We start from the raw sequence: 21,649 nt of genomic DNA, 5'->3' as shown, positions 1-21,649 counted from the left end.
TCCATTTCATGCCTCTCTGAAACTCTAATGAGGCTAGCAGGGACATTATATTGATTAAAATCAATCCCAATTGGATTACGCTGCACTGTATTCTCTCGCTTGGCTCTAATCATTAGAATACAGCATAAAAATTATAAATCAGAAGTGAGAAGACTCATTACACTGCGCTACATGCGCATGCATGACGACTTGACGGATGATCCCCAAACTCCTCCATGACTGTCCTCAGTTAATATAAAAGAGCGCTAAAGCAACACACAACTTGAGTGGGGACTAAGGTTTTAACTTTTCAGCCTATTAATTCGGAGAGAAGCTGATGATGCAACAGATCTGATGTTAAGTTTTAAAATCATTTCTGGGAGTGTGTGTACAGGTGTACGCACATCCACAAAACTGCAATTCAGTACGATTCAATTCAATTTTATTTATATAGTGCCAGTAACAATACAAATTGTCTGAAGACACTGTTGAAAAGAAAACTATAAAATGATGGAGGGACGAAGAACATAAGAGAGGGAACAAAGGAAGGGAACAGAAAGCAGTGATAGATGAAATGTTATGCAAAAAGAGGAAAACAGAACAAAAATTAGTGTGAAGGGAAGAAGAAATAACAATAGTTTGAGCCAAAACAGAAAATAAAGAACAGGAACAATGGTAAGCAAAGGAGAGGAATGTGAGATATGAAAAACAGTAAAGAAGAATGGCAAAAAGATAAGAAAAGAGTGAATACCTTGCGACAGATAGGAGAGAGGGGATGTGAAATTATAGAAAAGTAAGTAGACAAAGAAAGGGAAAAAAACGACAAAGGATGGGAAGAGATAAGCAAAGAAGAAAAAAAGGGACTGAGCATAGAGGGGACGGATAGGAGGGCACAGAAAGGACCCTAGGAAGGAAGGAGGCAAGGGAGGAAGGAAGGGAGCGAGCGAATTCATTTTCACGCCGTCGCTTCTGTCCCGTCCAGGTTCGCTTTGCGGTGCGAGGGTCGTCAGTAAACTCGCGCAGGCTGCCGTCAAACCTCACTACAGCACAACATTCTTCAACGCGGAGAGGTTTAACCTTACCCGCGGTCCGCCCTGCGCCCGAGACGAGGCACTCCTCCAAGCACACGACAGACAAACACCCAGCGGGGCAACGCTGGCACAGAGTCCAACGGCAGGCACCCGAAGGGAGGCGAAAAACGCGAGCGGCACCCACAGCACATAACAAGCGAGGACCATGGAGAGCGCCGGCAATGGCTCAGACGCGAACCACCGGGGCCAGGTCCCCTTGTTTTACAACAACGGCAGCTTCTGCCGAAACTTCACCGACAACACGAGCTCCGCGGAGGCGCGATGCGGCGCTGACCACGGGCTGACCGACAGCCTGGAGGACGATGCCAACCCGGTCATCATAGCGATTGTCATCACCGCTCTCTACTCCATGGTGTGCGTGGTGGGGCTGGTTGGAAACGTGTTAGTCATGTACATCATCGTCAGGTAAGACAGAAAAAAGACTAAAAAAAAAAAAAAGAAAAGAAAGAAAGAAAAGAAAAGAAAACACAGGCACAAGAAAATGTGAACACTCAGCTCACTCTCTTGCACGTTATCATGTCTGTCACACTTATTTTTTAACACTTTTAAACACTCGGTATCCCTCTCCACCCTGACTCTGAGGGAGTACGGACTTGTTGCTGTATCGAGCAAATTGGTATAATAAAGGTGTGTCCGTCACCGCGTGTGTGTTTTGAGGCTGAGTGAAACCATGTGAACGCGCTGTTTACAGGGCTGCCAGCACAGCTGCCGTTCATGCGTAAAATGCCTCCAACCTCGCAGCAAATTGCTCCAGTGCGCAGGAGGCGAGAGACAAAGAGAAAACAATGGCAGCAACGCGAAATACACTTCATTTTTACACATACGATACATTTCCATCGGTCGCATCATGCCTCCACCATGCCTTACCTAACCTGGACAGTCAGGCTGATCTGACAGCATGTGCTAACATGGCCAACCATGAAGCCCGTCAGATTCTGCCGTCTTCATATCACATTAGGAGTTATGCAAAACAAAACAGTTAGTGGTTAGTCCTATTCATATCCAGTTTGTCTGATTGTTTGTTGATCAGTAGATTCTGTCTTTGGTTTCTAAGAGACAGCCCTGGTATATTCCATCTAGTTTTTTCATGTCAAATCTGTTAACATGAGCAGAACGGTTTATTTCACGCTCCGAACTTTATTATTTCTCTTTATCACCTGTCACAAGGGGGAACAAGAAGGAGCAACAAGAATTTATATATATATTTAATTCCACTGTTCCCTTGCATATTATTTTAGAACCATAAAGCCAGAGATAACTGAAACATCTATTAGTTCCACACACGCTGTTCACTGTTAGAAACAGATTCCAATGGTCTTACATAAAGAAAAGCCTGACACTGATGTTAAATAAACACACCCTGGATGATGTTGGTGTCAGTCCAGGTGAGACTCTTTCAGGTAATAAAAGGCACTAGAAGATGGAGAAGGTAGATTAAGTGAGAGAACAGCACTTGGAAAAGAGACTGGTGAAGATTGATGATGACCAGTAAAAAAGAGATAAATTTTGCCACATTTTATTGTCTGGTAGAGTCAGTGAAGCATGGTCGAGCAGATGATTTGCTGAACATCTTCTTTACCTTCTGTTTTCCAGGGAGGGTCAATTGAGAGCAAGTTCTCTTTTCCAATGACACCCTGATTACGAACAATCCATCACTACACTATACAATACGATATAAACACAGACATGAACAAGGCATTTATAAAAAGTACATGTACACTGCATGCATGGATGCATGGAATGCATGGAATCCATGATAATATACATAAAGCGATTCAAAGGAATCAAGGCATCCAGCTGGAGTCGTGACAAAAGATTATTCCCTTTGAATGGTGCAGAATGCTCAAAGGCAACTCTTCCTATCTCAGTCCTAACATGTGGGTCATTAAGAGCCAATAGACTGGAGTGGAGTAAGCTTGTCAGACAGGTGCTTTAATAGCTTGTTTCAAATTGGGATGCCACCCCTTTATTGGAGAAAGTAGATTGTAAAATGTGGAAGAGGCCTCTCTGTGTTGATTTAGGACCACAAGATAGTATGTGATTACTTCGTCACACCAACCATTCCCAGCACTTGTGTGCAGTCGGGTGAATGAGCATTCGTCCGTCCTGGAAACATCGGCTCACGCTGTGTGATGTCTGAAATACAACTGTTTTGCTAAAGAATCCTCATATCCGTGCCAGATGTTTTCAGATCTATGTCTGCCGCTGCCTGTGTTGATGATGGATGAGTTTGTACACAGACTCTCATAATGTATTATAAAGTGTTTTGTCTACAAAGCAGATGATAGATGAGGAAGGGCATTACCCGATTATTAGCTCTCTCATCCTTATTTGTTATGTGGGAACCACCCTCCCTCCCTCCAGCGGATCATGACAAATAACCAGGAGTGTTTTTGTGTTCTTGGAAAGTTATTTTGTTGGCTTCCTAAAACTTTTTGACTTAATGAGACTTGAAATGAATTGAGAGGATGGTAAAGGATGCGTCTCTCTCTCTCTCCTCTAAAACACACAATTCTTCAGTGCCATTCAGTCTCTGTCTTTCTTTCATCTGCGCCTGTCTCCCGTTCTTTTCTCTCCACCGGCAGATTGAGAATGAACCACCATTAAGCTAATGACACACCATGGATATTTACCCGTAAATGGAAGTGTAGTCTTGAACTCACCGTCCCCATTTTACAGTCATGGCCTTGAACGCAGTTTGGCTAGATTAAATAGAAACCGCAGCGGATGAAAGATGTTTTTTTCCTTTACAGTCCGAGCAGTGACAACCTTAAGGCCATAAAACAATTTCGCTCTTACTCTTTATCTCTCTGTCCATTTGCTGTCTCTCTCTGCCCCTCCGCAAAACTCTGCAAACATCCGCAAACTTTCTCGCAGGCAAACAAACATGAGCAGAGATCTGCACGCTCAGTTGGAAAAATCAATTGCGGTTGAGTAGAAACCGTTTGGGTTTCACAAGGGATACACCACCAGTGCAGAGTGCTTCCTGTTACCATGGAAACACTGGGAGATGTTTAGAGCCTGATGAGTGCAGAACGACTCCACCACATCCCCGGACCCCTGCCTCCGCGCCCCATCCAGCTACAAGCAGCTGTGTGCGTTTGTTGGCCTTTCGTCAGCTGGGGTGTCTCTAAAAGTTTGGATGCTTTTGTTTGAGAGGCTTCTGAACACCTGCACCTGCTGGACACATGAAGCTGTTGCGGCTACTGTGCTGTACAACATGTAACCGTGTGAGGTCACATGAATAATGTGACCTTGTGCGATTCTGTTGCTTCTGTATATAAAGAACATTTTGTATGACCCTGCCCTCTGATACCAAATAACTTCCAATAATCCTAATGAGAGATAAACCCATTCACAACTCTAATTGCCCTTATCCCTGACATGATAAATAATGGGGTCTCACGCTGAGATAACTAACCTGCAATCATCTGGCAGCCACTTTAACGATTAACAATCCCAAAAGCTTGAAGGAATAGAACAGAATAATTTCTAGTGCTTGTGTTGATTGTCAACCACCCCTCACGCAAACCAATCTTCATGATTTCTAAGGATAAATTTGTGTTTTTGACTAATCTTTCCCAAAACAGTAGTAACAATGTTGTTTGTGACAAGGCTAAAGTTTTTATATCTTTGCGTTAATGTTGTTGTTTCAGCAGTGTGACAACCAAGCGAGTTTCCTTTTGGTTCCAAATTTCATTTGTGTTATCACCCATGAGCGAGGAAACACTTGCAGGAGGTGCCAAGGGACAGGCTGTAATTTGGGAGATAAACTTCTGATTTGTCCAACTCAGACAGGCTGCCTCGGTAGAACTTTACTATAAATGTTCGCACCAAACAAGTGCAGAAGAATTGGAGATTTGCATTAAATATGGAAGGGTTGAGTAGTTACGGCAAACAGTAAGCTTTTAAATGTGAATATGTTGCACTGTGTTTGAAAAGTGAAAGAAGCTGCTGCACGTTTTAGTCTGTAAAACGAATGTGGTTCTATAGACTACAGTTTGATTGTAGCCTGACGCTGGCACACTCAGTTCTTATCAAGATATTAGTATGGTAACACAACATTGGAACATTACTGTAGTTTTCCAACTGATACAGAGAAAATATTGCTCTGCGCACAACTGGATAATCCTCCAGTGAATCTAATTTCTTGTACAAATTGGGTAAAGGCTGCTCAGAACTGGTTGATTTGCCCTGCAGATCTTTGCCAACGGAGCAACCCAGACAAACTTCAAAATATTCAGTTGGGAGTCGCCTGGCTTCCAGGCTAGTTGCAAAATAAAGACTAGTAGTGCTTTTGATAATGTACGATGTCTTGATCACTAGTTAATTGGCTAGGTATCAAACAACAGCCCAGTGGTGCTCCATGGAAGCTGGCTGGACTATGTTCAAACCCCATTGAAGAAACTGCCACTGGTAACCTGCTGCAATTAGCAGGAGGAGGGTAGTGTAGGATGAAAGGGAATGATTTCTCCATCATTAACACAAATTACTCACTGTGTGCATAGTAAAATACAAAAGTTCAGGATCAATTTAAATATTTGATGAGTGTGATGAGGTTGTTCACCAGGCATGTCTCTTTCACATGAATTCATGAATATCCTCATGCATGATGGATGTGGTTGATAGAAGGAGCAGCCAGCTTCACTATAGGTAAACCCATCACGTATGTACCTCCAGCAGCCTTGAACCTGTTACTGGTGCAGAATAACATCTGTGATTCACAGTTAAGCGCTCCTCTTCCTCTTCCCAGCGGTCCCCTGCATCCTAGCGCTCTGACCTCAGCTCTGTAACAGCTGTACAGCGGCGAACGCGAGGGCACTGTGTACCGCGGCCTCGGTCGCTGTTAACCAATGACAAGCGCACAACTCAATAATTGCCGCTCGCATGATGTTTTTATGCTGCAATTACAGTGTTTGCTTTAGAGCGCAAGCAAACTTCTCTGGAACAAAATTAGTCAAGACAAATGTGTTCAGGGAGTAACCTTCACCCCTGGCAACAATAAAACTATCAGCAGCTAATGAAGAGTAATTGTTTGAGCCTAGCATTTACCAAAAGCTGCCCGAAAATGTACCGATCATTAATGTTAACGGTGTGGTAAGAGTGTGACGGCGCAGCGTGAGACTGAGAGATGGGAATGCTGCATGCTGCTCTCACTAAATTTATGTATCTGCTCACAACTGGGTGGTACCGAGCCTAATTTCTTGCTAAGGAGACAATTATGTGTGGAGTGCAGAGCGCTAATTAGGCTGCCCTTCCTGTGAGCCTATGAGTAATGACCTCCTTAACGCCAACGGACAGAGAATCAGAGTGCTGTTAGTCTGATTTCAAAATGAGGTGTTTGTTTGAAGCCAAAGAAAGCAGGACAGGAAGTGAACAGCCTGAAAAGTAGAGTGGAAGTTAAACAAAGCATTTCAGAGTGACGAGAGCTCGGGGAAATGGAAAAACAGATAATTTTTTGGATAAATCTATCTATGTCTATATCGACAGTCAGAGGGAGAACGGAGGAACGATGAAAGATTCAACAGAAAGGGAACAAAGGCAGATTTTGTCTTTTCTGAGTGCGATGATTGATCGGAGCTCTTGGCTCTTTTGTCCATCTGTCACTTATGAAGTGACTCACTTACTTACCCCAAATCTGCTCTTTATACTCCATGGCAGGTGCTGTTAAACACGTCTTTCTTTGTCAGGGCTGGCATTTCGAATTGCCAAGAGGGGTGGAGATTTGCTCCTCTGAACATCTTGTTATCTTTTTCTCGGAGGCGAGGCTTTCCACATGAGTGGTTTATTGTTGCAAAGTGACAAACACGAGCAAACAAAATAAAGAGGTCAAATGATGACCTCATCAAAAATGGAATTCAGTTTGACAGCCACTAAACCATTTCCCTCTTCCTCTACCCCTAATGGGGTTTAACGGCACAAAGAGGTTCTTTTCAAGATGGTCTTATCTCCATTAACAACAGCGTTCCTAAGCAACAAACTGAATATCTGGATTTGACCTCCATTGGTTCCCTGTTTCTTTTTGTTGTATTTCCAGAGATGGAAACCAATTACAGAAGTGAATCAGAAAGGAGTGGACAGAGATTGTCAAATCCATAAGAAGAACACAATGCGCTGGTTGTGGAATACATGCAGTGTTAGTGCTTTGTGTCACTGTGATCTGAAGTGTTCTGAAAACTGAATTCGACGAGGCCATGCTTGGACCGTTTGCCGACAACTGTGTTCTATAACATGTAATACAACTATTTATTTTTTGGTTTAAAAGAAAAAAACAAACAAAAACAAGTCAATGGAAACACAGCAAACTGTCTTGTTGCGTTGTTCCTGCATCTGAAATCATCCTTGGTTTAAGTCAATGTTAGTAACGAGATAATCAATTCTCAGGGACATGAAACGTCACTGCCTCTGCCCTCAAGGCTGAGAGAAAATTCTAAACAAGTTATGAAACACACAACAATACACGAATGACAAAAGGGACACAAGTGCTACGTCACGCAAATACAAATTTCCTAGTGAGACTTTCCAGTGTATGTCACACCACCTTTTTCATTAGTCCCTGTTTTAGAAGAGAGCTGGCCTCAAACACAAACTGTGCGTCAGTTGTACATCTGTTGAGTTTCTACTGCCCCTAGTGTTGGACTTTGTGTGTTGATATTGATTTCCTCCCATCACTTTCAGGCAGGCTAGTCAGGAGCGTTCCGACATGTGACCTTACACCGCTGACGGATGCTCAAATTAAATGTTTCCATCACCAACCACAGGACACAGTGAGAGGTGACACTTCGATTCGTCACCTCAATGGGTTTCCAATGTAAGACACAATTTGTGTGTTGGCATGTGGAAAAAAAGAAGGATTGTACATTTTGGAGGATAAAAGCCAGCTTATGGCACATTTGTACATCCATCCTTCACTTCTTACTGCCCAACATATACTGGCAAGAGGGTGCTCCCGAACCACAAACACCACACTGTCTAGGACTGAAGTGTGGTACCTTAACTGAGTCGTAACGACATGAGACAAGAGGAAACAACACAATCTCAAAAGAATTAATTTGACGGACAGCAATATCTGACAAGAAAAATCCACTCAAATACCATGGATCAGATACCACAAGAAAAAAGACACAGCTGCAAACATTTTTCAAGATATGTCTGTGAAGGTTCTCAGTCATCCATGTCGTGGTAATCCAAAAGCTGTTGAATAAGGCAGCTGGACTTGTAGTAAGGACAGCAACACAAACACAAATTTATTCCACCACCTGAAGTACAACTGCAAGCTGGAGTATGAAGAGAGCCAGCAAATGCATCACAAGAAAGCAGCCACATCCTTCGGTAAATAATAATAATAAAAAAAAACTCAGCTGACAACTGCAGTCGCATTCATTCAGGTTCTCAAATTGAAAGTGACAAAATGGGAGGGAGGTGATGTTTAGCAAGGCAAATGATAAAACACAGGAGAAAACATTTGGACAATGGAAGTGCTGGTAGCTATGGAAATAGTGCATTAACTTATAATTATTTTTGTTATTTGAAAGATCCAGAAAGTTTTGTGCGTCTTTCTGAACCCCCTGAGCATCTTCACTCAGCTTTACCAGCGGCACATCTGTCACAACAGTCCATCCATCTCTGTCCGACAACCAGAATCTTTGCTCACCGAGCTGTTTGACCCGCTGACTTATGGATGGATAATTATTCATCTTTTGCCATTTATCCTCCAGTTTTTTTTTAAGTGTGTGTGTGTGTTCACACATCTGCTTCTGTGTGTGCGTGTATGACTCACAGCAGATGCTCTGTGACAGCTCATGAATTGTACCTTGTCAAGCTGAATCAAGGCCCCTTCAGTCACTTTTAGTGCAGATGCTACACAGAGGCAATTCTACTTGTATGCTGATCCACAATTGCAGACAAATGTCACGCACATAACTGAATAAAGGTCCAACACAAACACACAGTCCTCTGGCCCTTTATCTGCTGTAAATTGAAGCAGTGCAAACATGAAAGTTGTCAACTGGTGATAAGAACAATTAGGAAAGAGAAATACAGGCTTTAATAGAGACAAGGAGCTTGTTTGCCGTCCGATAAATACAACCAGCTCAACATTTAGCCACTTTCTGGATGCTAAAATACACTTTATTGCTCGCTTTAGTATTTTTAGCTGAAGGGACTAACAATTAATCCACACTCCCTGCTATTTTTGTTCCACTTCACCCAAACCTTTTGCACATATCGCCGGTGCTTAGCTACGCACTCGGCGAACTCGCACACACGACTTGCTTTCGCTTGCCTTTGTGATTGCTAAAATAGAGCCCAGTGTGATAAAGTTATCAATCATTAAATGCTCTCTTCATGACACACACACACACAAAACCCCAGCAAAATCATTTCCAACATGGGATTCAGTTTAAACATTTTAAACTGTTGTTTATCATGTCTAGGGTTTCTATGACAACACATTTTGTTTTGGCATGATGAAAAGTTGATGTGTTTAATGAAGGGCTCAGTCCAGACATGGGAGAGCTGTTTGATGACTGAAAACCCCATAAATCTCTCGCTGCATGTTTGTGTTGTGTTAATAAGAGCCCATTATCTACTCGGCGCAGTGCTTACTATTTCCACGTACTGCTTTTATTACACGTTTTGTTTATTTCCCTTGTCATTCAGGACTATTACTAATGATGTTTATTAGCAAAGGATTGAATAAAACAATAACCTTGACCTGCAGGTAACATTTGAAGTTAAACCTCAGTTAAACCTTTTTTTTTCTGTGACAGAGACTAACATTGCCTGGACCAAAATTTTTTTAATGACCGTTTTGGGTGCCGCTGCCTATTGATCACCAACCGACTGATCAATCTTCTGATTGATCACCTGTCCCTGAACGCTCCTTGAGTCACATTAAGTATTTCTTTAACCGAGTCTTGCTTTTGTGTCCTTTTTCAGAATTGCGACAGCCTGCTGTTAGTATCAGTATTGGGATGCGGGGAGGGCTGTCTTGATGTTTATGAAAAATGCCAATTCATCAGTATTGAAAAATAGATTTGGCGCAGCCAGGTCCGCTGCAAAAAGCAACTGAAATAACTACCAGCTAAGTACATCTATAAAGAGGCTAGTAAAAACATGAGCAGCATTGTTACGTTGAGGTCTGCCATGTTTGTCACTGTGCTTCAACTGAGCATTATGTTTTATGCTAACGTAATGGCATGGCTCTGGCTGGACTTTGCTTGGCTCTTGGCCTATGGAAAAGCAAACCGTATTTTTTTTGGAGGCACCAGGTTGGAACCTGCCGACTATTGGCAGGTTCAAAAGTGGTTGAGACCACCCTATTGCTTTCTGCCAGAGAGAATATTGAACAACAGATTGAGTGAAAGCACGAAATGAAATTCGAAGCCATGGACTTGGAGGTGTTAGTGCAAGAGGCAAATAAACATATTTTGGCATGAAAGAAATACTAACATAACCAGGAGAAACACAATATGGGAGGCTATCCGTGACAAGGTCAATGCTGTGGCGAATACAAGAAGAAGATAATAAAACCTCAGCCGCCGCTGAATAGGCGATATGTTTTAATTGTATTTGCTTCTGTAATGCCAAAAAAAAAGAAGAAAAGATTTGTTCTCTCCGCTGCCTTTTGTTGTGCCTACGCCTCCTCCTCAGAACAATAACCACGGCCATTTATGCGCACTGCTGTGCCAATTAAGATTTGGCTAAATATAGACACAGAAAAACTGTCACAGCAGTCAGGTTCAGCTTTGGTAAATCAACATTTCTATTTTGCCTGTTTCACAGATGTGACCCTCATTGTGCTCCCTTAGCAGATCAGCTTCGTCATCAGTTTGCGTGTGTAATGAGGCTTGCGTACATTTTTGCACACGAAAACCTTTAGTAAATCAAGCAGTGTTCAAACTGTACTACATGGAAGAGTAGTAGGAGAGCTTTCTAAAATGAAACAAGTTATTAGTCTTTTCATATACATTCATCAGGGTCTGAAGAAGGGCTGTGTCTCTGTCACAGCCATTTACAACCTGTGAACATACAGTATGTCCAGCAGTGCGTATCTAACAACTTCCATTTACAGAAATGATTTCAAAGAAACTAAAAAAAAAAAAAATTACTTTAGTTCAGCTCATACGACAGGGGAAATAGCTTGGAAAGAAAAAGTAATTTGTACATCATCTCTAGTGGTTCGATTTAGGCCAACAGGCATGATTTGTGAAATACGCAAAACAACAATAATTACTCTGGGCTACACAGGCTAAAGCCTCCATTGTTGGACAGACTGGAGCACAAGGCACATATGTGCTATTACTGGATCGGTACATGTTCATGCTGTTACTTCAGGCTTACCATAGCTACATACATCACTCTCAGAGGCTTCCACCCACATGCTTAATAAGTAAAAAATAATCTTTTCTTAACACCTTTTTTTTTTTTTTTTTGGTTTGAAAGATGAATCATCCCATGTCAGAGGTTTGCAATCAAGAGTTATAATGGGTCCTGTTGACCCTTTTATTACATCAAGTGTCTAAGAGACCATAAAATACTTTGTCTTTAATGATGTAGCTTGCAAATCATTTTTACATACACTTCAAATAAAACTCCAATGATATCAATTCTTGACAAGAGACACGAGCTATAGTCAGCTTTGATTCACATCAGTGACCCTGTTCAATTCATTAAAAAAAATCAAACCCTTAAAAAAAGATTTTAAAACACCCCTGCACCTCTATCAATTTCACCAGTGTCCATGTAGAATTTACATTTTAATATGGTATGTAAATGTACATCATAATAGATGTACATTGAGCCATCCATCATCAGTCTATTTCTATCCTCTTACCCGAGGTTGGGTCACGGTGGCAACAGGCGAGAGGTGGTATCCAGATGAACTTCTCCCTAGCAATGCATACACAAGATTTTTATATATATATATATATATAATATATTTGCTACCTTTAAATATCAACCTGCTAGTGGAGATTGCTGCTAAACAAAATTTCATTGTAACTTATGTGCGATGACATTAAAGTTCTTCTTCTTTGTAAATTCTGGGTTTCCCGTGGGACTCCTCTTTGCTGGACGTGCTCGGGAAACATCCAAGGGGCCCAGAGGGCATCCTCACCAGAATGCTCAGAAGCACTAGTTCTTGTTCAAGGTCCCTCTAGATTTCCAAGAGCTCCACCCTATTTCTGAGTCCTGCCACTCCTCATCTCTGTTGCATGTATCAGTTAGCCTTTCTGTCACTACCTAAGTTCATGAATATATGTGAAGGCTGTAGGGTAGATCAAATGTTTCAACTAAAAACTTAGCTCCCTCTTCACTGCAATGATTTGATTCGATTCAACTCCATTAGTACTGCTAACTGAGCCAATAGGCGCTAGTTAAATATTTTTAACAACAATATACTTTTCACCACACAAAATTGTGCCAAAGACTGCAAAAAAGGGGCTTTTAGTGCTTGCTGACTGCATAAATCATTTGGCATGATGATTTACTTTACTATAACCATGCAATAGTTAAGTGATTACAAGTGATCTCAGATATTTTTACACGCTGCATCTAAGCCATACATTCGCACACAGAGATTAGAAAGCACTTGGAGTAATGCGCTGCCCTTTAGCCGTAGATCTCAAGGGGAAAGTACTTTGAGCCTTATCTGTTTAATCTAATCTCCCATTAAACTGTCCATTGTCACTTTATGTGTGACGTTAAATATGAGGGAATATGAGGTAGACAAAGCAGCGCACATCGAGGTTAGTAGCGCAAGATCCCTGCTGCTCTCCAAAATACTTTTGCACATGAATCATCTCGTTTCTGCACCACACTAAAAGTAAAGAACTTTCAGGAGAAAAAAAGTCTGGTGGGAATATCTGGTCAGCTATAGCTCCAATTAAAGTTAAAATGCTGAGTCTGTTACACACAAATGATAAAACATTCCATTTATTCCATCCACTCATCAAAAACAAGGCAGGCCTTTAAATAACACAGCAAAGTGAAATAAACTTCATAAACTTCAATATAAATTTCGATATAGAATGACTGTTGTTCTCCTAACTTATTATATATTCGATAAACATTCAGTAAAACACAGACAAATCTCAGCATCTCATCACTGCTCACCACAGGAACACATGCCCAGCAGTCAGACACGTACACAGTCACACCCTGTGCACCCTCATCCATCATGTTCCTCACCGCGCACATGAACAGTGTTACCAGTCGAGCCAGAGGCAGACAGATGTCTGTTCACACGCGCAGCCTCTGTTTCTGCAACCAGGACTTAATGGTTTATCTTCACCCCGCAGCTGCCCATGAATCATACGCAAGCCTGCAAACACACTAGTCAGCTAATGATGAACTGTGTTTAGGTTGCTAGGTTGTAACAAAAGCCATAAAAGTATCCAGTGTGTGTTTCAAACATTTGACCAAGAGTGTGTGTTCCTTTTGACATTTGCTGAAATATGGTCACTAGACTGTTGATTCATTCTAAGCTTGTTCCCAATCCAGGCTCACTGATAATTATGGCGCAGCTTTAAATTTCTGGCATATTATTAGTCTGTATATTAAGTCAGTTTGACATATCAAACACCAGTGTGAAATGTTAAGACAATGAGCAGTGCATTATCACTGAACTACAAGAAATCCATTTATTTCAACATAGATATTGGAAAAAATATGAATCAGTTATATTCCTTCATGTTTTTCTAGAGCTGAAAAATAATTGCCGCCTCTATTTTCCCAGTCACTGCATTTATATGCAATGGTTTTGTTGCAATCAAGGTCGTTTGAATCAAAGAGGAGGAGAATCATTATTAGGTAAGAGATTACAAGCTCTAAAATGACTTGAACATCAAGGTAATGAAGAGTAGAATCTTTATTGAACCAGTTTTTACATCTCAGATATTTTTACATTCAGCATCTAACCCATATATTTGTACACAGAGATTAGAAAGCACACTTGGAGTAGGTAGTGCGCTGCCCTTTAGTTGTAGATGTCGAAGCCAATGCTTTGAGCCTCATGTTCCCAGGATTATGAAGACATCTTTAATCTGTTTATCGCTTTAATCTGATCTGTATTTTTCATGAATAGTCCCTTGAGATGAACCACCTCATTGTCGAGGGGGTTCAACATAGAAACATAATACAATGCAACAAAACAATCACAGTACAACAGAGACAATCACATACAGCATGCATAAGGCTCTTGACCAATCCACCTATAATAATGACATACAATGAGTAATACAATGAATAATATTAATACTAATAATATTAATAATATAGATAATAATGATAGATAATAATAGATAGACACATATATTATAGAATAGTGATAGTAGACATTACCATTACCATTATAAAAGAAGCTGTTGCAAGATTTTCTAATAAAGTTATATTGTTACAGTTCATTGGAGCCTTAAACTTGAATCCAGCCTGCCAATATTTGTATCGTTTTGGGAACAGAAAGAAATTGTCGCTGGGTGTGTTTTATTAAGAATCAGTTTATGTGATGAGAAACATTTCTGGACTGAGGCAAATTCACACTCTAAAGAAGTTTCTATGGCAGATTAACACTATATTACTGTGTCATCAGCATATAGACGTACTTAACAGTCAAAAAAAAAGTATAGGAAGACCATTAACGAAAATAGAGAAGTGGTCCTAAAGGTGACCCTTGAGGTACTCCATTCAAAGCAATTAAATAAGCTGAATGATTTCCATTAAAGCTGACACACTGATGTCTGTTATGATATACATAGATATATATATTATATGAGATGAACGAAAGTAAACTGATTAGAGACAAGACACTGTTTTAAAGTTTATCTAGAAGAAGGTAATGCTCAACAATGTCCAAAGCCACCAGTGAGACTGTCATTTTCAGAAGCAGTAAACACATGATCTCCCATTAAACTGTCCATTGTCCAGCAAAATTATGGCATATTATTAGTCTGTATATTAAGTCAGTTTGACATCAAACACCAATGTGAAATGTTAAGACAATGCATCAGCATTGAACTACAAGAAAATAAATGATTTCAACATAGATATTGGAAAATATATGAATGAATTCAGTTTTTTTATGTTCTTCTACCGCTAAATAAATTGCCACCTCTATCTTCCCAGCCACTGCTTTTATATGTGACTATTGTTTACTAAATTAAACTGAACTTAAGTCATGTTTACTAGTGAAGATTTAACAGTATGTGAAGAGACAAAGGTAACATTCACTTGCTGATAATGAACCCATCAGAGAGCATCAGCTAATGGGGATGAATAGAAACACAGTAATACTCAGTGAAACCTTCAAAACAAGCACACTGACTATGCTTTCTACCAATTTTCAGCCTGAAAGAAATAAAAGCTTTCTCTCATCGCTGCCTCATTACGTTTTTCTTTATCCAAAGAAATGCATTAAGTCGAGGAATGTGTTCTCATTGTGTCATATTAATTTGTTGACGTCTCCTATAAAAATCTCCTCTGCCTAGTCACAGCTGTTGCCATGGTGCAAAGTGGCCCTCACATGTCAAAACACACAGTAATCACCTGATTAACATTCATGAACATTTGCACTGTTTTCGTGAACTGGGGACATGCTTGGACTGGAGAATTTATTTTCTCATATGCCTTTTTCTTCCTACATGTGTTCACATCTGTGATTTTTGTTTCTGTGTGTTTCTTTAATTGAGGCACACAGATTTAAAAAAGTGCTGCTAGTGATGTTTCCTCAAAATCACAAGACTGCCAAGCAGGAAAAATAAATCTAATTCACACAAATACCATATGTTTCCCACAGTTACAGCTCAGCAACAAACGATGCTCATTAAGAAGTGAGATCAGAGGTTTTTTCAGTTTACATTAGCACCAATTAATTAAATGACTTGGGGTCTTCAGTCAGAGGAGGAGAAAAAATCTAGAAACTTTATTGCGATGAGCTTTTTCCCATATTAAGGACCACATTAAGCTCCGTAGAATTTGTGTTTATTAAAACAACCAATTCTCGACTGTCACCCATCTAAGAACCCTTTCATGGAAGATTATTCAAATAAGGAAAATTAACATCAATTTTACTGACATGGTTAAGTAACTAATTATCTGCCAAATGATCTGAAATATTAACCCTGTAGGATCACATATTTCTCTCTTTTTGACAGTGAGCAGGTCTGATGAGTCAGAATTGATTTGGATACTTTGCCATCATTTTAAACCCGCCTCCATTTATGGGGAAGTAAAGACTGATAAGAAACAGGAGGAGTGAGAAAACGTTTCACTGCTCCAGGAGCGAATAAAAGCTATTGGGTTGATGAAAAGCTATGAATTATACATTATTCTCTGAACAGGGTGCTTTGGATGGCTTTAAGCTCCATTACCGCTGGTCTGTCCCCTGCCTCTGTAGTTCAGTGGTTGAAAAAAATACCAAGGTAGTTCAGAGTTAGATGGAACAATTTATTGTTGTCGAGTGATGTTTATTCACAGATGCGGTGTGATGATTGTTTACTATTTGTAGATGATTACTTTTGTTTAGGTTCACTGTGGCTTCACAGTTACTTTCTCTTCCTGTCAACAAAACATTTGTGTTTTAGGCCTGGCTGACATACTGAGATAATGTTCTTATCTTGAGAAACCACGAGATTTGTATCCTCTTTATGAATGATATTTATCAAATAATTGCTGCTGGCAAGAAAATTAAACTTTAAAAAGTAATTCGATTTCCTACGTTACCAAAGACTGTAACACTGAAGTCATTCAAACAATATCCATATCCTAGTAAAGATAATCTCTGCCTTTCCGTGATGCAATGAGAAAACTGTTTATTAAAGGCATAAATAAAACATACTGCAAAACATTCTTCCAAACAAGTGGGTTTTGCTTTTCTAATAACATTTGTATTATGTTTGAATTCATAGGAAAAGAGTGGGAGTTAGCCCAGCGAAACCCCACCCCCAAACAATAAACTGTGTAGACTACAAAGCCGAAGCCTTAAGTGGGGCTTGTCACTATTGTCGTCTTGGTTTGATTGTTAGATTTTCTTCTTTGGAATCAGACAGGACCATAATATGAGAGAGAGCATCTGGGGGAGGAGCGAGGGGCTGATCTAACGTGGAACCATGGGATAATCAAACCTTTGAGGCTTAATATCTACGTCATTATGGAATTATTTTCGAAACATGTGACGTGTGTTGTGGTGCGAAGTGGGTGAGGCACAGATTTACAATTAAGAACCCAATGGAATAGTTTATCATCATTCCACACTAACTGGTCAAGTTTGCATATCTCAAATGAGTGTTTTTTAGGCATAATTTTGTTCAAATTGACTGACAGCCTGTCAGGGTATTGTAATTCAAGTGTTATGAGAGAACACTTGGATTTCTGTGCCTCCTCCTGGCTGTGTTTAAAAGCTTTATAAAAATCATCCCATGACAGAAGTTTTTCACCGATTGCCAACATGGAGTGGCTGGGAATCATCCGTCGGTCCAGCAGTCCTTGGTTTTCTCGCCTCCATATGATCCCCAAGCACGGGCGTGGGTGGTGCCCATGTGGCAATTACCACTGACTGATCAACGTTACAATGCTGGACTAATATCCAGTACCCCTCAACCAGGACTTTTCATCACACCTGGCTGGTAAGGATCTGTTCTAAAGTGTACCTTGTTTGTGGATATCACCAAGTGCCCGTATACCCCTTGATGTCCCTAAGACAGATCTGATCTCATGCGTCCATTTCATGAAAATTTGAATGGCAGGGTGCCAAATCACATGATGGATTGGTCTCCAGACAGAGACGCAGCTTTCATGGTGGTCAAGACCATGTTGGCCAGTGCTACAATACTTGCACACCTAGCACCTGAGGCTCCCATTGCAATTACAACTGATGCTTCGGATTATGTGGTGGGTGCTGTGCATGACCAATGTGTGGGTGGTACCTGGCAACGATACAGAACTGCTTGCCTTGTACCTTGCTGTTTGACACTTTCGATCGCTGCTGAAAGGCCGACATCATTTGCCATGACTGGGGTCTCTCTGAGCCTTGGTCCGTCCATCTGCAGTGGCAACTGTCCTACATCTCAGAGTTTATTACAGACTTACAGCACTTTGCAGGCAAAACCAATATGGTTGTGGACTGCCTATCTCGCGCTTTCTGGGACTTGACTATACTCACATGGCAGCCAATCAGACCACTGACCCTGGGGTGCTGTCACTCATGACAGCTTCTGGACTACAGACACAGGATGTCGCAATTGGGTGGATCCACGCTGCTGTATGATGTTTCCACTGGGCTACTGAGGCCAGTCGTTCTGACTGCACGGAGTGCGCGGCATGCCCCATCCTGGTGGAAAACCAACTCAAACCTACAAGCTTCATTGGTGGAGTTGGTCTGTGGTCAGCCACTGCGGGTGCCCGGGGATTTCCTAGCTCCTGGTCTGCGACTCACCAAAGAACTGAGTTTTGTGAATGCGTTATTCAGCAATGGCACAACGCATCCAGCATGTATTATTAAGCACTATTCAACATTTTTTGTACTTATTTTAATACTACTCAAGTACTGAAAGTAAAAGTACAAGTATTATGTTATGTAGTTAATAAAGAAAGCAGTCAAGAGTTTGAATATCACTGTTTATATTATTTCAAATATTGTTACCTATTAAGCCTAAAGGACACTTACAATTTATTTGGGTATAACAGAGCACTTTAAAACACAGGGCTTAACTCTCTGTAAACAGGCAGCAAAGCAAAAGGCAGACCCAGACCGGGAGCATGCACTGCGGACTTCTTATAAGACAACTCGACCACTTGATTCCCTCAGTGATCAGCCAGCTGCATCAAACCTGGTGACAGATCATCTACCACTCTGGCAGTGATAATAACGTGGCTGTGGAATGATTTGCAACATTTTTTTAACTGACCTTTTACAAAAGCCGCCGCCCCCCTTAGTTACTGTTGCTAGCCCGTCAAGCTTCTTGACACCATCTCAGCACAGTGTCATGGCGGTACATGTCAGTGATTCTACTGGAGCAATATCTGCTCACATCCTCCAGATCAACGCAAAAGGGGTTATAGTATGCAGTGGAGGGATATATCCAAAATATTAAAATATCCAATGAAGGGGAAAATACAATTATCGAGGCGAAAGCTCGATAATTTCAGCTTTCAGCCGTTTTCAGCTTCAGGAAGAACATGACTCCCCCAGCCAAACTCTTGGCATACCTATTGTCCAACTTACATATGCCATAGGCACACTGCTTCACCATTTCGCTTGTCAGAGGTTGGCAGCTTGATGGACCTTGTTTCCACAGTTCCACGGTTGCTAGGGTATATGATTGGACAATGATCCTTTGGGAGCAGGGTTTTGCGTCAACTGTAACAAGTAATGATGCAGCACAATATATATATATATATATGTATATATATATATATATACACATATATATACTTTGGAGTAAAAGTATTAATGTCATTGAGAATATGTTGTGAAGTAAAATTGGACGTTGGAGACAAAAATTATACTCCAGTAGAGCAGATACAGCATTTTAGTACTTAAGTACAGTAGTGAAGTAGTTCTACTTCGTTACTAAACATCTCTGACAAGCATTATATGAAACAGTATGAAGTGACGTGTGCAAAGCTAACATGATAATGCAGTAATAGATCATTTATGATCAGCTCACTTCAAAATACAAAGTGACTTCCAAAAAACAGTTGATCAAAATAAAATACAAAATAAATTCAAAATTCCTAAACCATGGTTTAGCAGTGTGTTGGTGACATCGTCATTATACTCTTACAGAATATCGACCAATGTTCTACTTTTTTGGTGAACAGACTAAAAATACCTTTGTTTTTTGTCCGAATTTATTTTACTAATGTATCTAAGTAACATTTATTTATTCTTGAAGTTTTATGCAATAAACACTTATTGACAGTAAATGGGCGATCAGTGTGACAAACCTCATGGGCAACAAATCGGACCTGAAACCTAATTAATAAAACTTCTTTTTCAGGTTAAAGTGGTTGAGATGAGCCTGTTCAAGCCCCATCCACCGTATAACCTCAGAGATACAAAACACAGGAGAAACATGACCTAGCCTGAGCAGCTGTATTCACAAGTTTCTCGGAGTCAATAAGACAATGCTGGAAATCACGCAAAGCTCCAGCACCCCACTCAGTGTAAGATCACAACATTCAGAGCATCAGGAGGTGTCTCGTCGGTCCCAGCGCAAATAAAGTCTGAAATAACAAACGCACGCTAAGCTGTCAGTGTTAAAGTTAATCAGAATTTAATGAACTAACTGTCATCTCTGGTTGTTAAGAGGATTTGGGATTATTCAGAAGAGTGCTAGAACAAAACAGATGTAAATTACCTCGGCAGTGGAGCGACAGTTGGGATTTAATAAAGTGAAGGCCTTTGGGTATTCAGATTAATTTAATAAGGTCTCAGCAGGGATGTATCTAAGTAGTCTTTACATGAAATTTTGCAGCAACAGTGCAATCACTGTTGCGCTTTAGATATTATGTTAAAGGAATAGTTGGACATTTTTTTCTGTTTTTGTGACATACCTGGCCACAATGAGATACTAATCAGATACTCATCTACAGAATCCACAGATACATCTTATTCCACTACTTTCTAATCCATTTGAAGTACACAGGTTTACTGCAGTTGTGGAATAGAGGACAATCCACATGGCGGCTGTTCACAGCCAAGAAACACAATCCGTTCATTGGTATCCCACTACTGTGTGAGTCTATAACCCGGTGTGCCTCTCTCCATCTCCCCTTGCCTTCCTCTTACGTATAAACTGCTGATGGTATCAGGCAGCTTAAAACAGACAGGCAATCTGCTCCCTAAATTTCTGTTGGACTAAATTACCCAGATGTTTGTTGAGCTAATGTGAATAACAGTAAATTTTTATTTATGTAGCATATTTCATATCAATGCCACAGAGAAGAACAATCAACAATTCTAGTGCCATTAAAAAAAGGATCCCTCATAAGTTTCATCTAAATGGAAACAATTAAAATGTTAAGAGCTAATCTGATCACTGAGAAGAGAATTAAAGTGCATTTCAGAGGCAGAGTCTTCTAATTCCCTGATGACTTCATTATACCCTCATTATTTGGCTTGATTAGCTCTTTAGAATAGAATAGAATGGAATGGAATAGAATAGAATAGAATAGAATAGAATAGAATAGAATAGAATAGAATAGAATAGAATAGAATAGAATAGGCTTTATTGTTATTGTACATCTCAGCATACAACGAAATTGGAAAGAGCATCTCCCTGCTTAATGCCACTCTGTGGAGCTCTGTATTACCTCGTAGGAACATTGACCTCACCAGGGAACCCAGCAGTAGAAATCCTGGGGCAGGACAAAGCTGAATGTTTTACACTGTTTCCATCCACGAATACATGTTTTGTGGATGAAAACACATTATTTTTCATATAAACAACAAATATCTATTGGAAAAGTTTTCACCATAAGTACGAGTTTTTTTGTTTTGTTTTGTTTTCAATATTTCAGTTGGGTGTTGTACATACAGGTTGTGAGGTACAAGAGAAATCTTTTTCCTTTGTTTTTGA

At 40.4% G+C, this 21,649-nt stretch overlaps 1 protein-coding gene across 3 annotated transcripts in view; it reads left to right on the top strand.

The window, feature by feature from the left end:
• The first annotated feature begins 476 nt into the window (after window positions 1–476).
• oprm1 (opioid receptor, mu 1) overlaps window positions 477–21,649 on the top strand; it is a 30,757-nt gene continuing 9,584 nt past the window's right edge. For 2 of the 3 annotated variants that reach the window (XM_047604049.1, XM_047604047.1), the window contains exon 1: window positions 477–1,475. In XM_047604049.1, the coding sequence (XP_047460005.1) occupies window positions 1,216–1,475 (260 nt within the window). In that variant the 5' untranslated portion in view covers window positions 477–1,215. The remainder of the gene's footprint in view (window positions 1,476–21,649) is intronic. The other variant, XM_047604048.1, reaches the window with a different exon arrangement.

Source organism: Mugil cephalus, chromosome 13 (genome assembly GCF_022458985.1).
Source record: "Mugil cephalus isolate CIBA_MC_2020 chromosome 13, CIBA_Mcephalus_1.1, whole genome shotgun sequence".
NCBI lineage: Eukaryota > Metazoa > Chordata > Actinopteri > Mugiliformes > Mugilidae > Mugil > Mugil cephalus.
The sequence above is the reverse complement of the archived record's forward strand: the minus strand, read 5'-3'. Positions and strand labels throughout refer to the sequence as shown.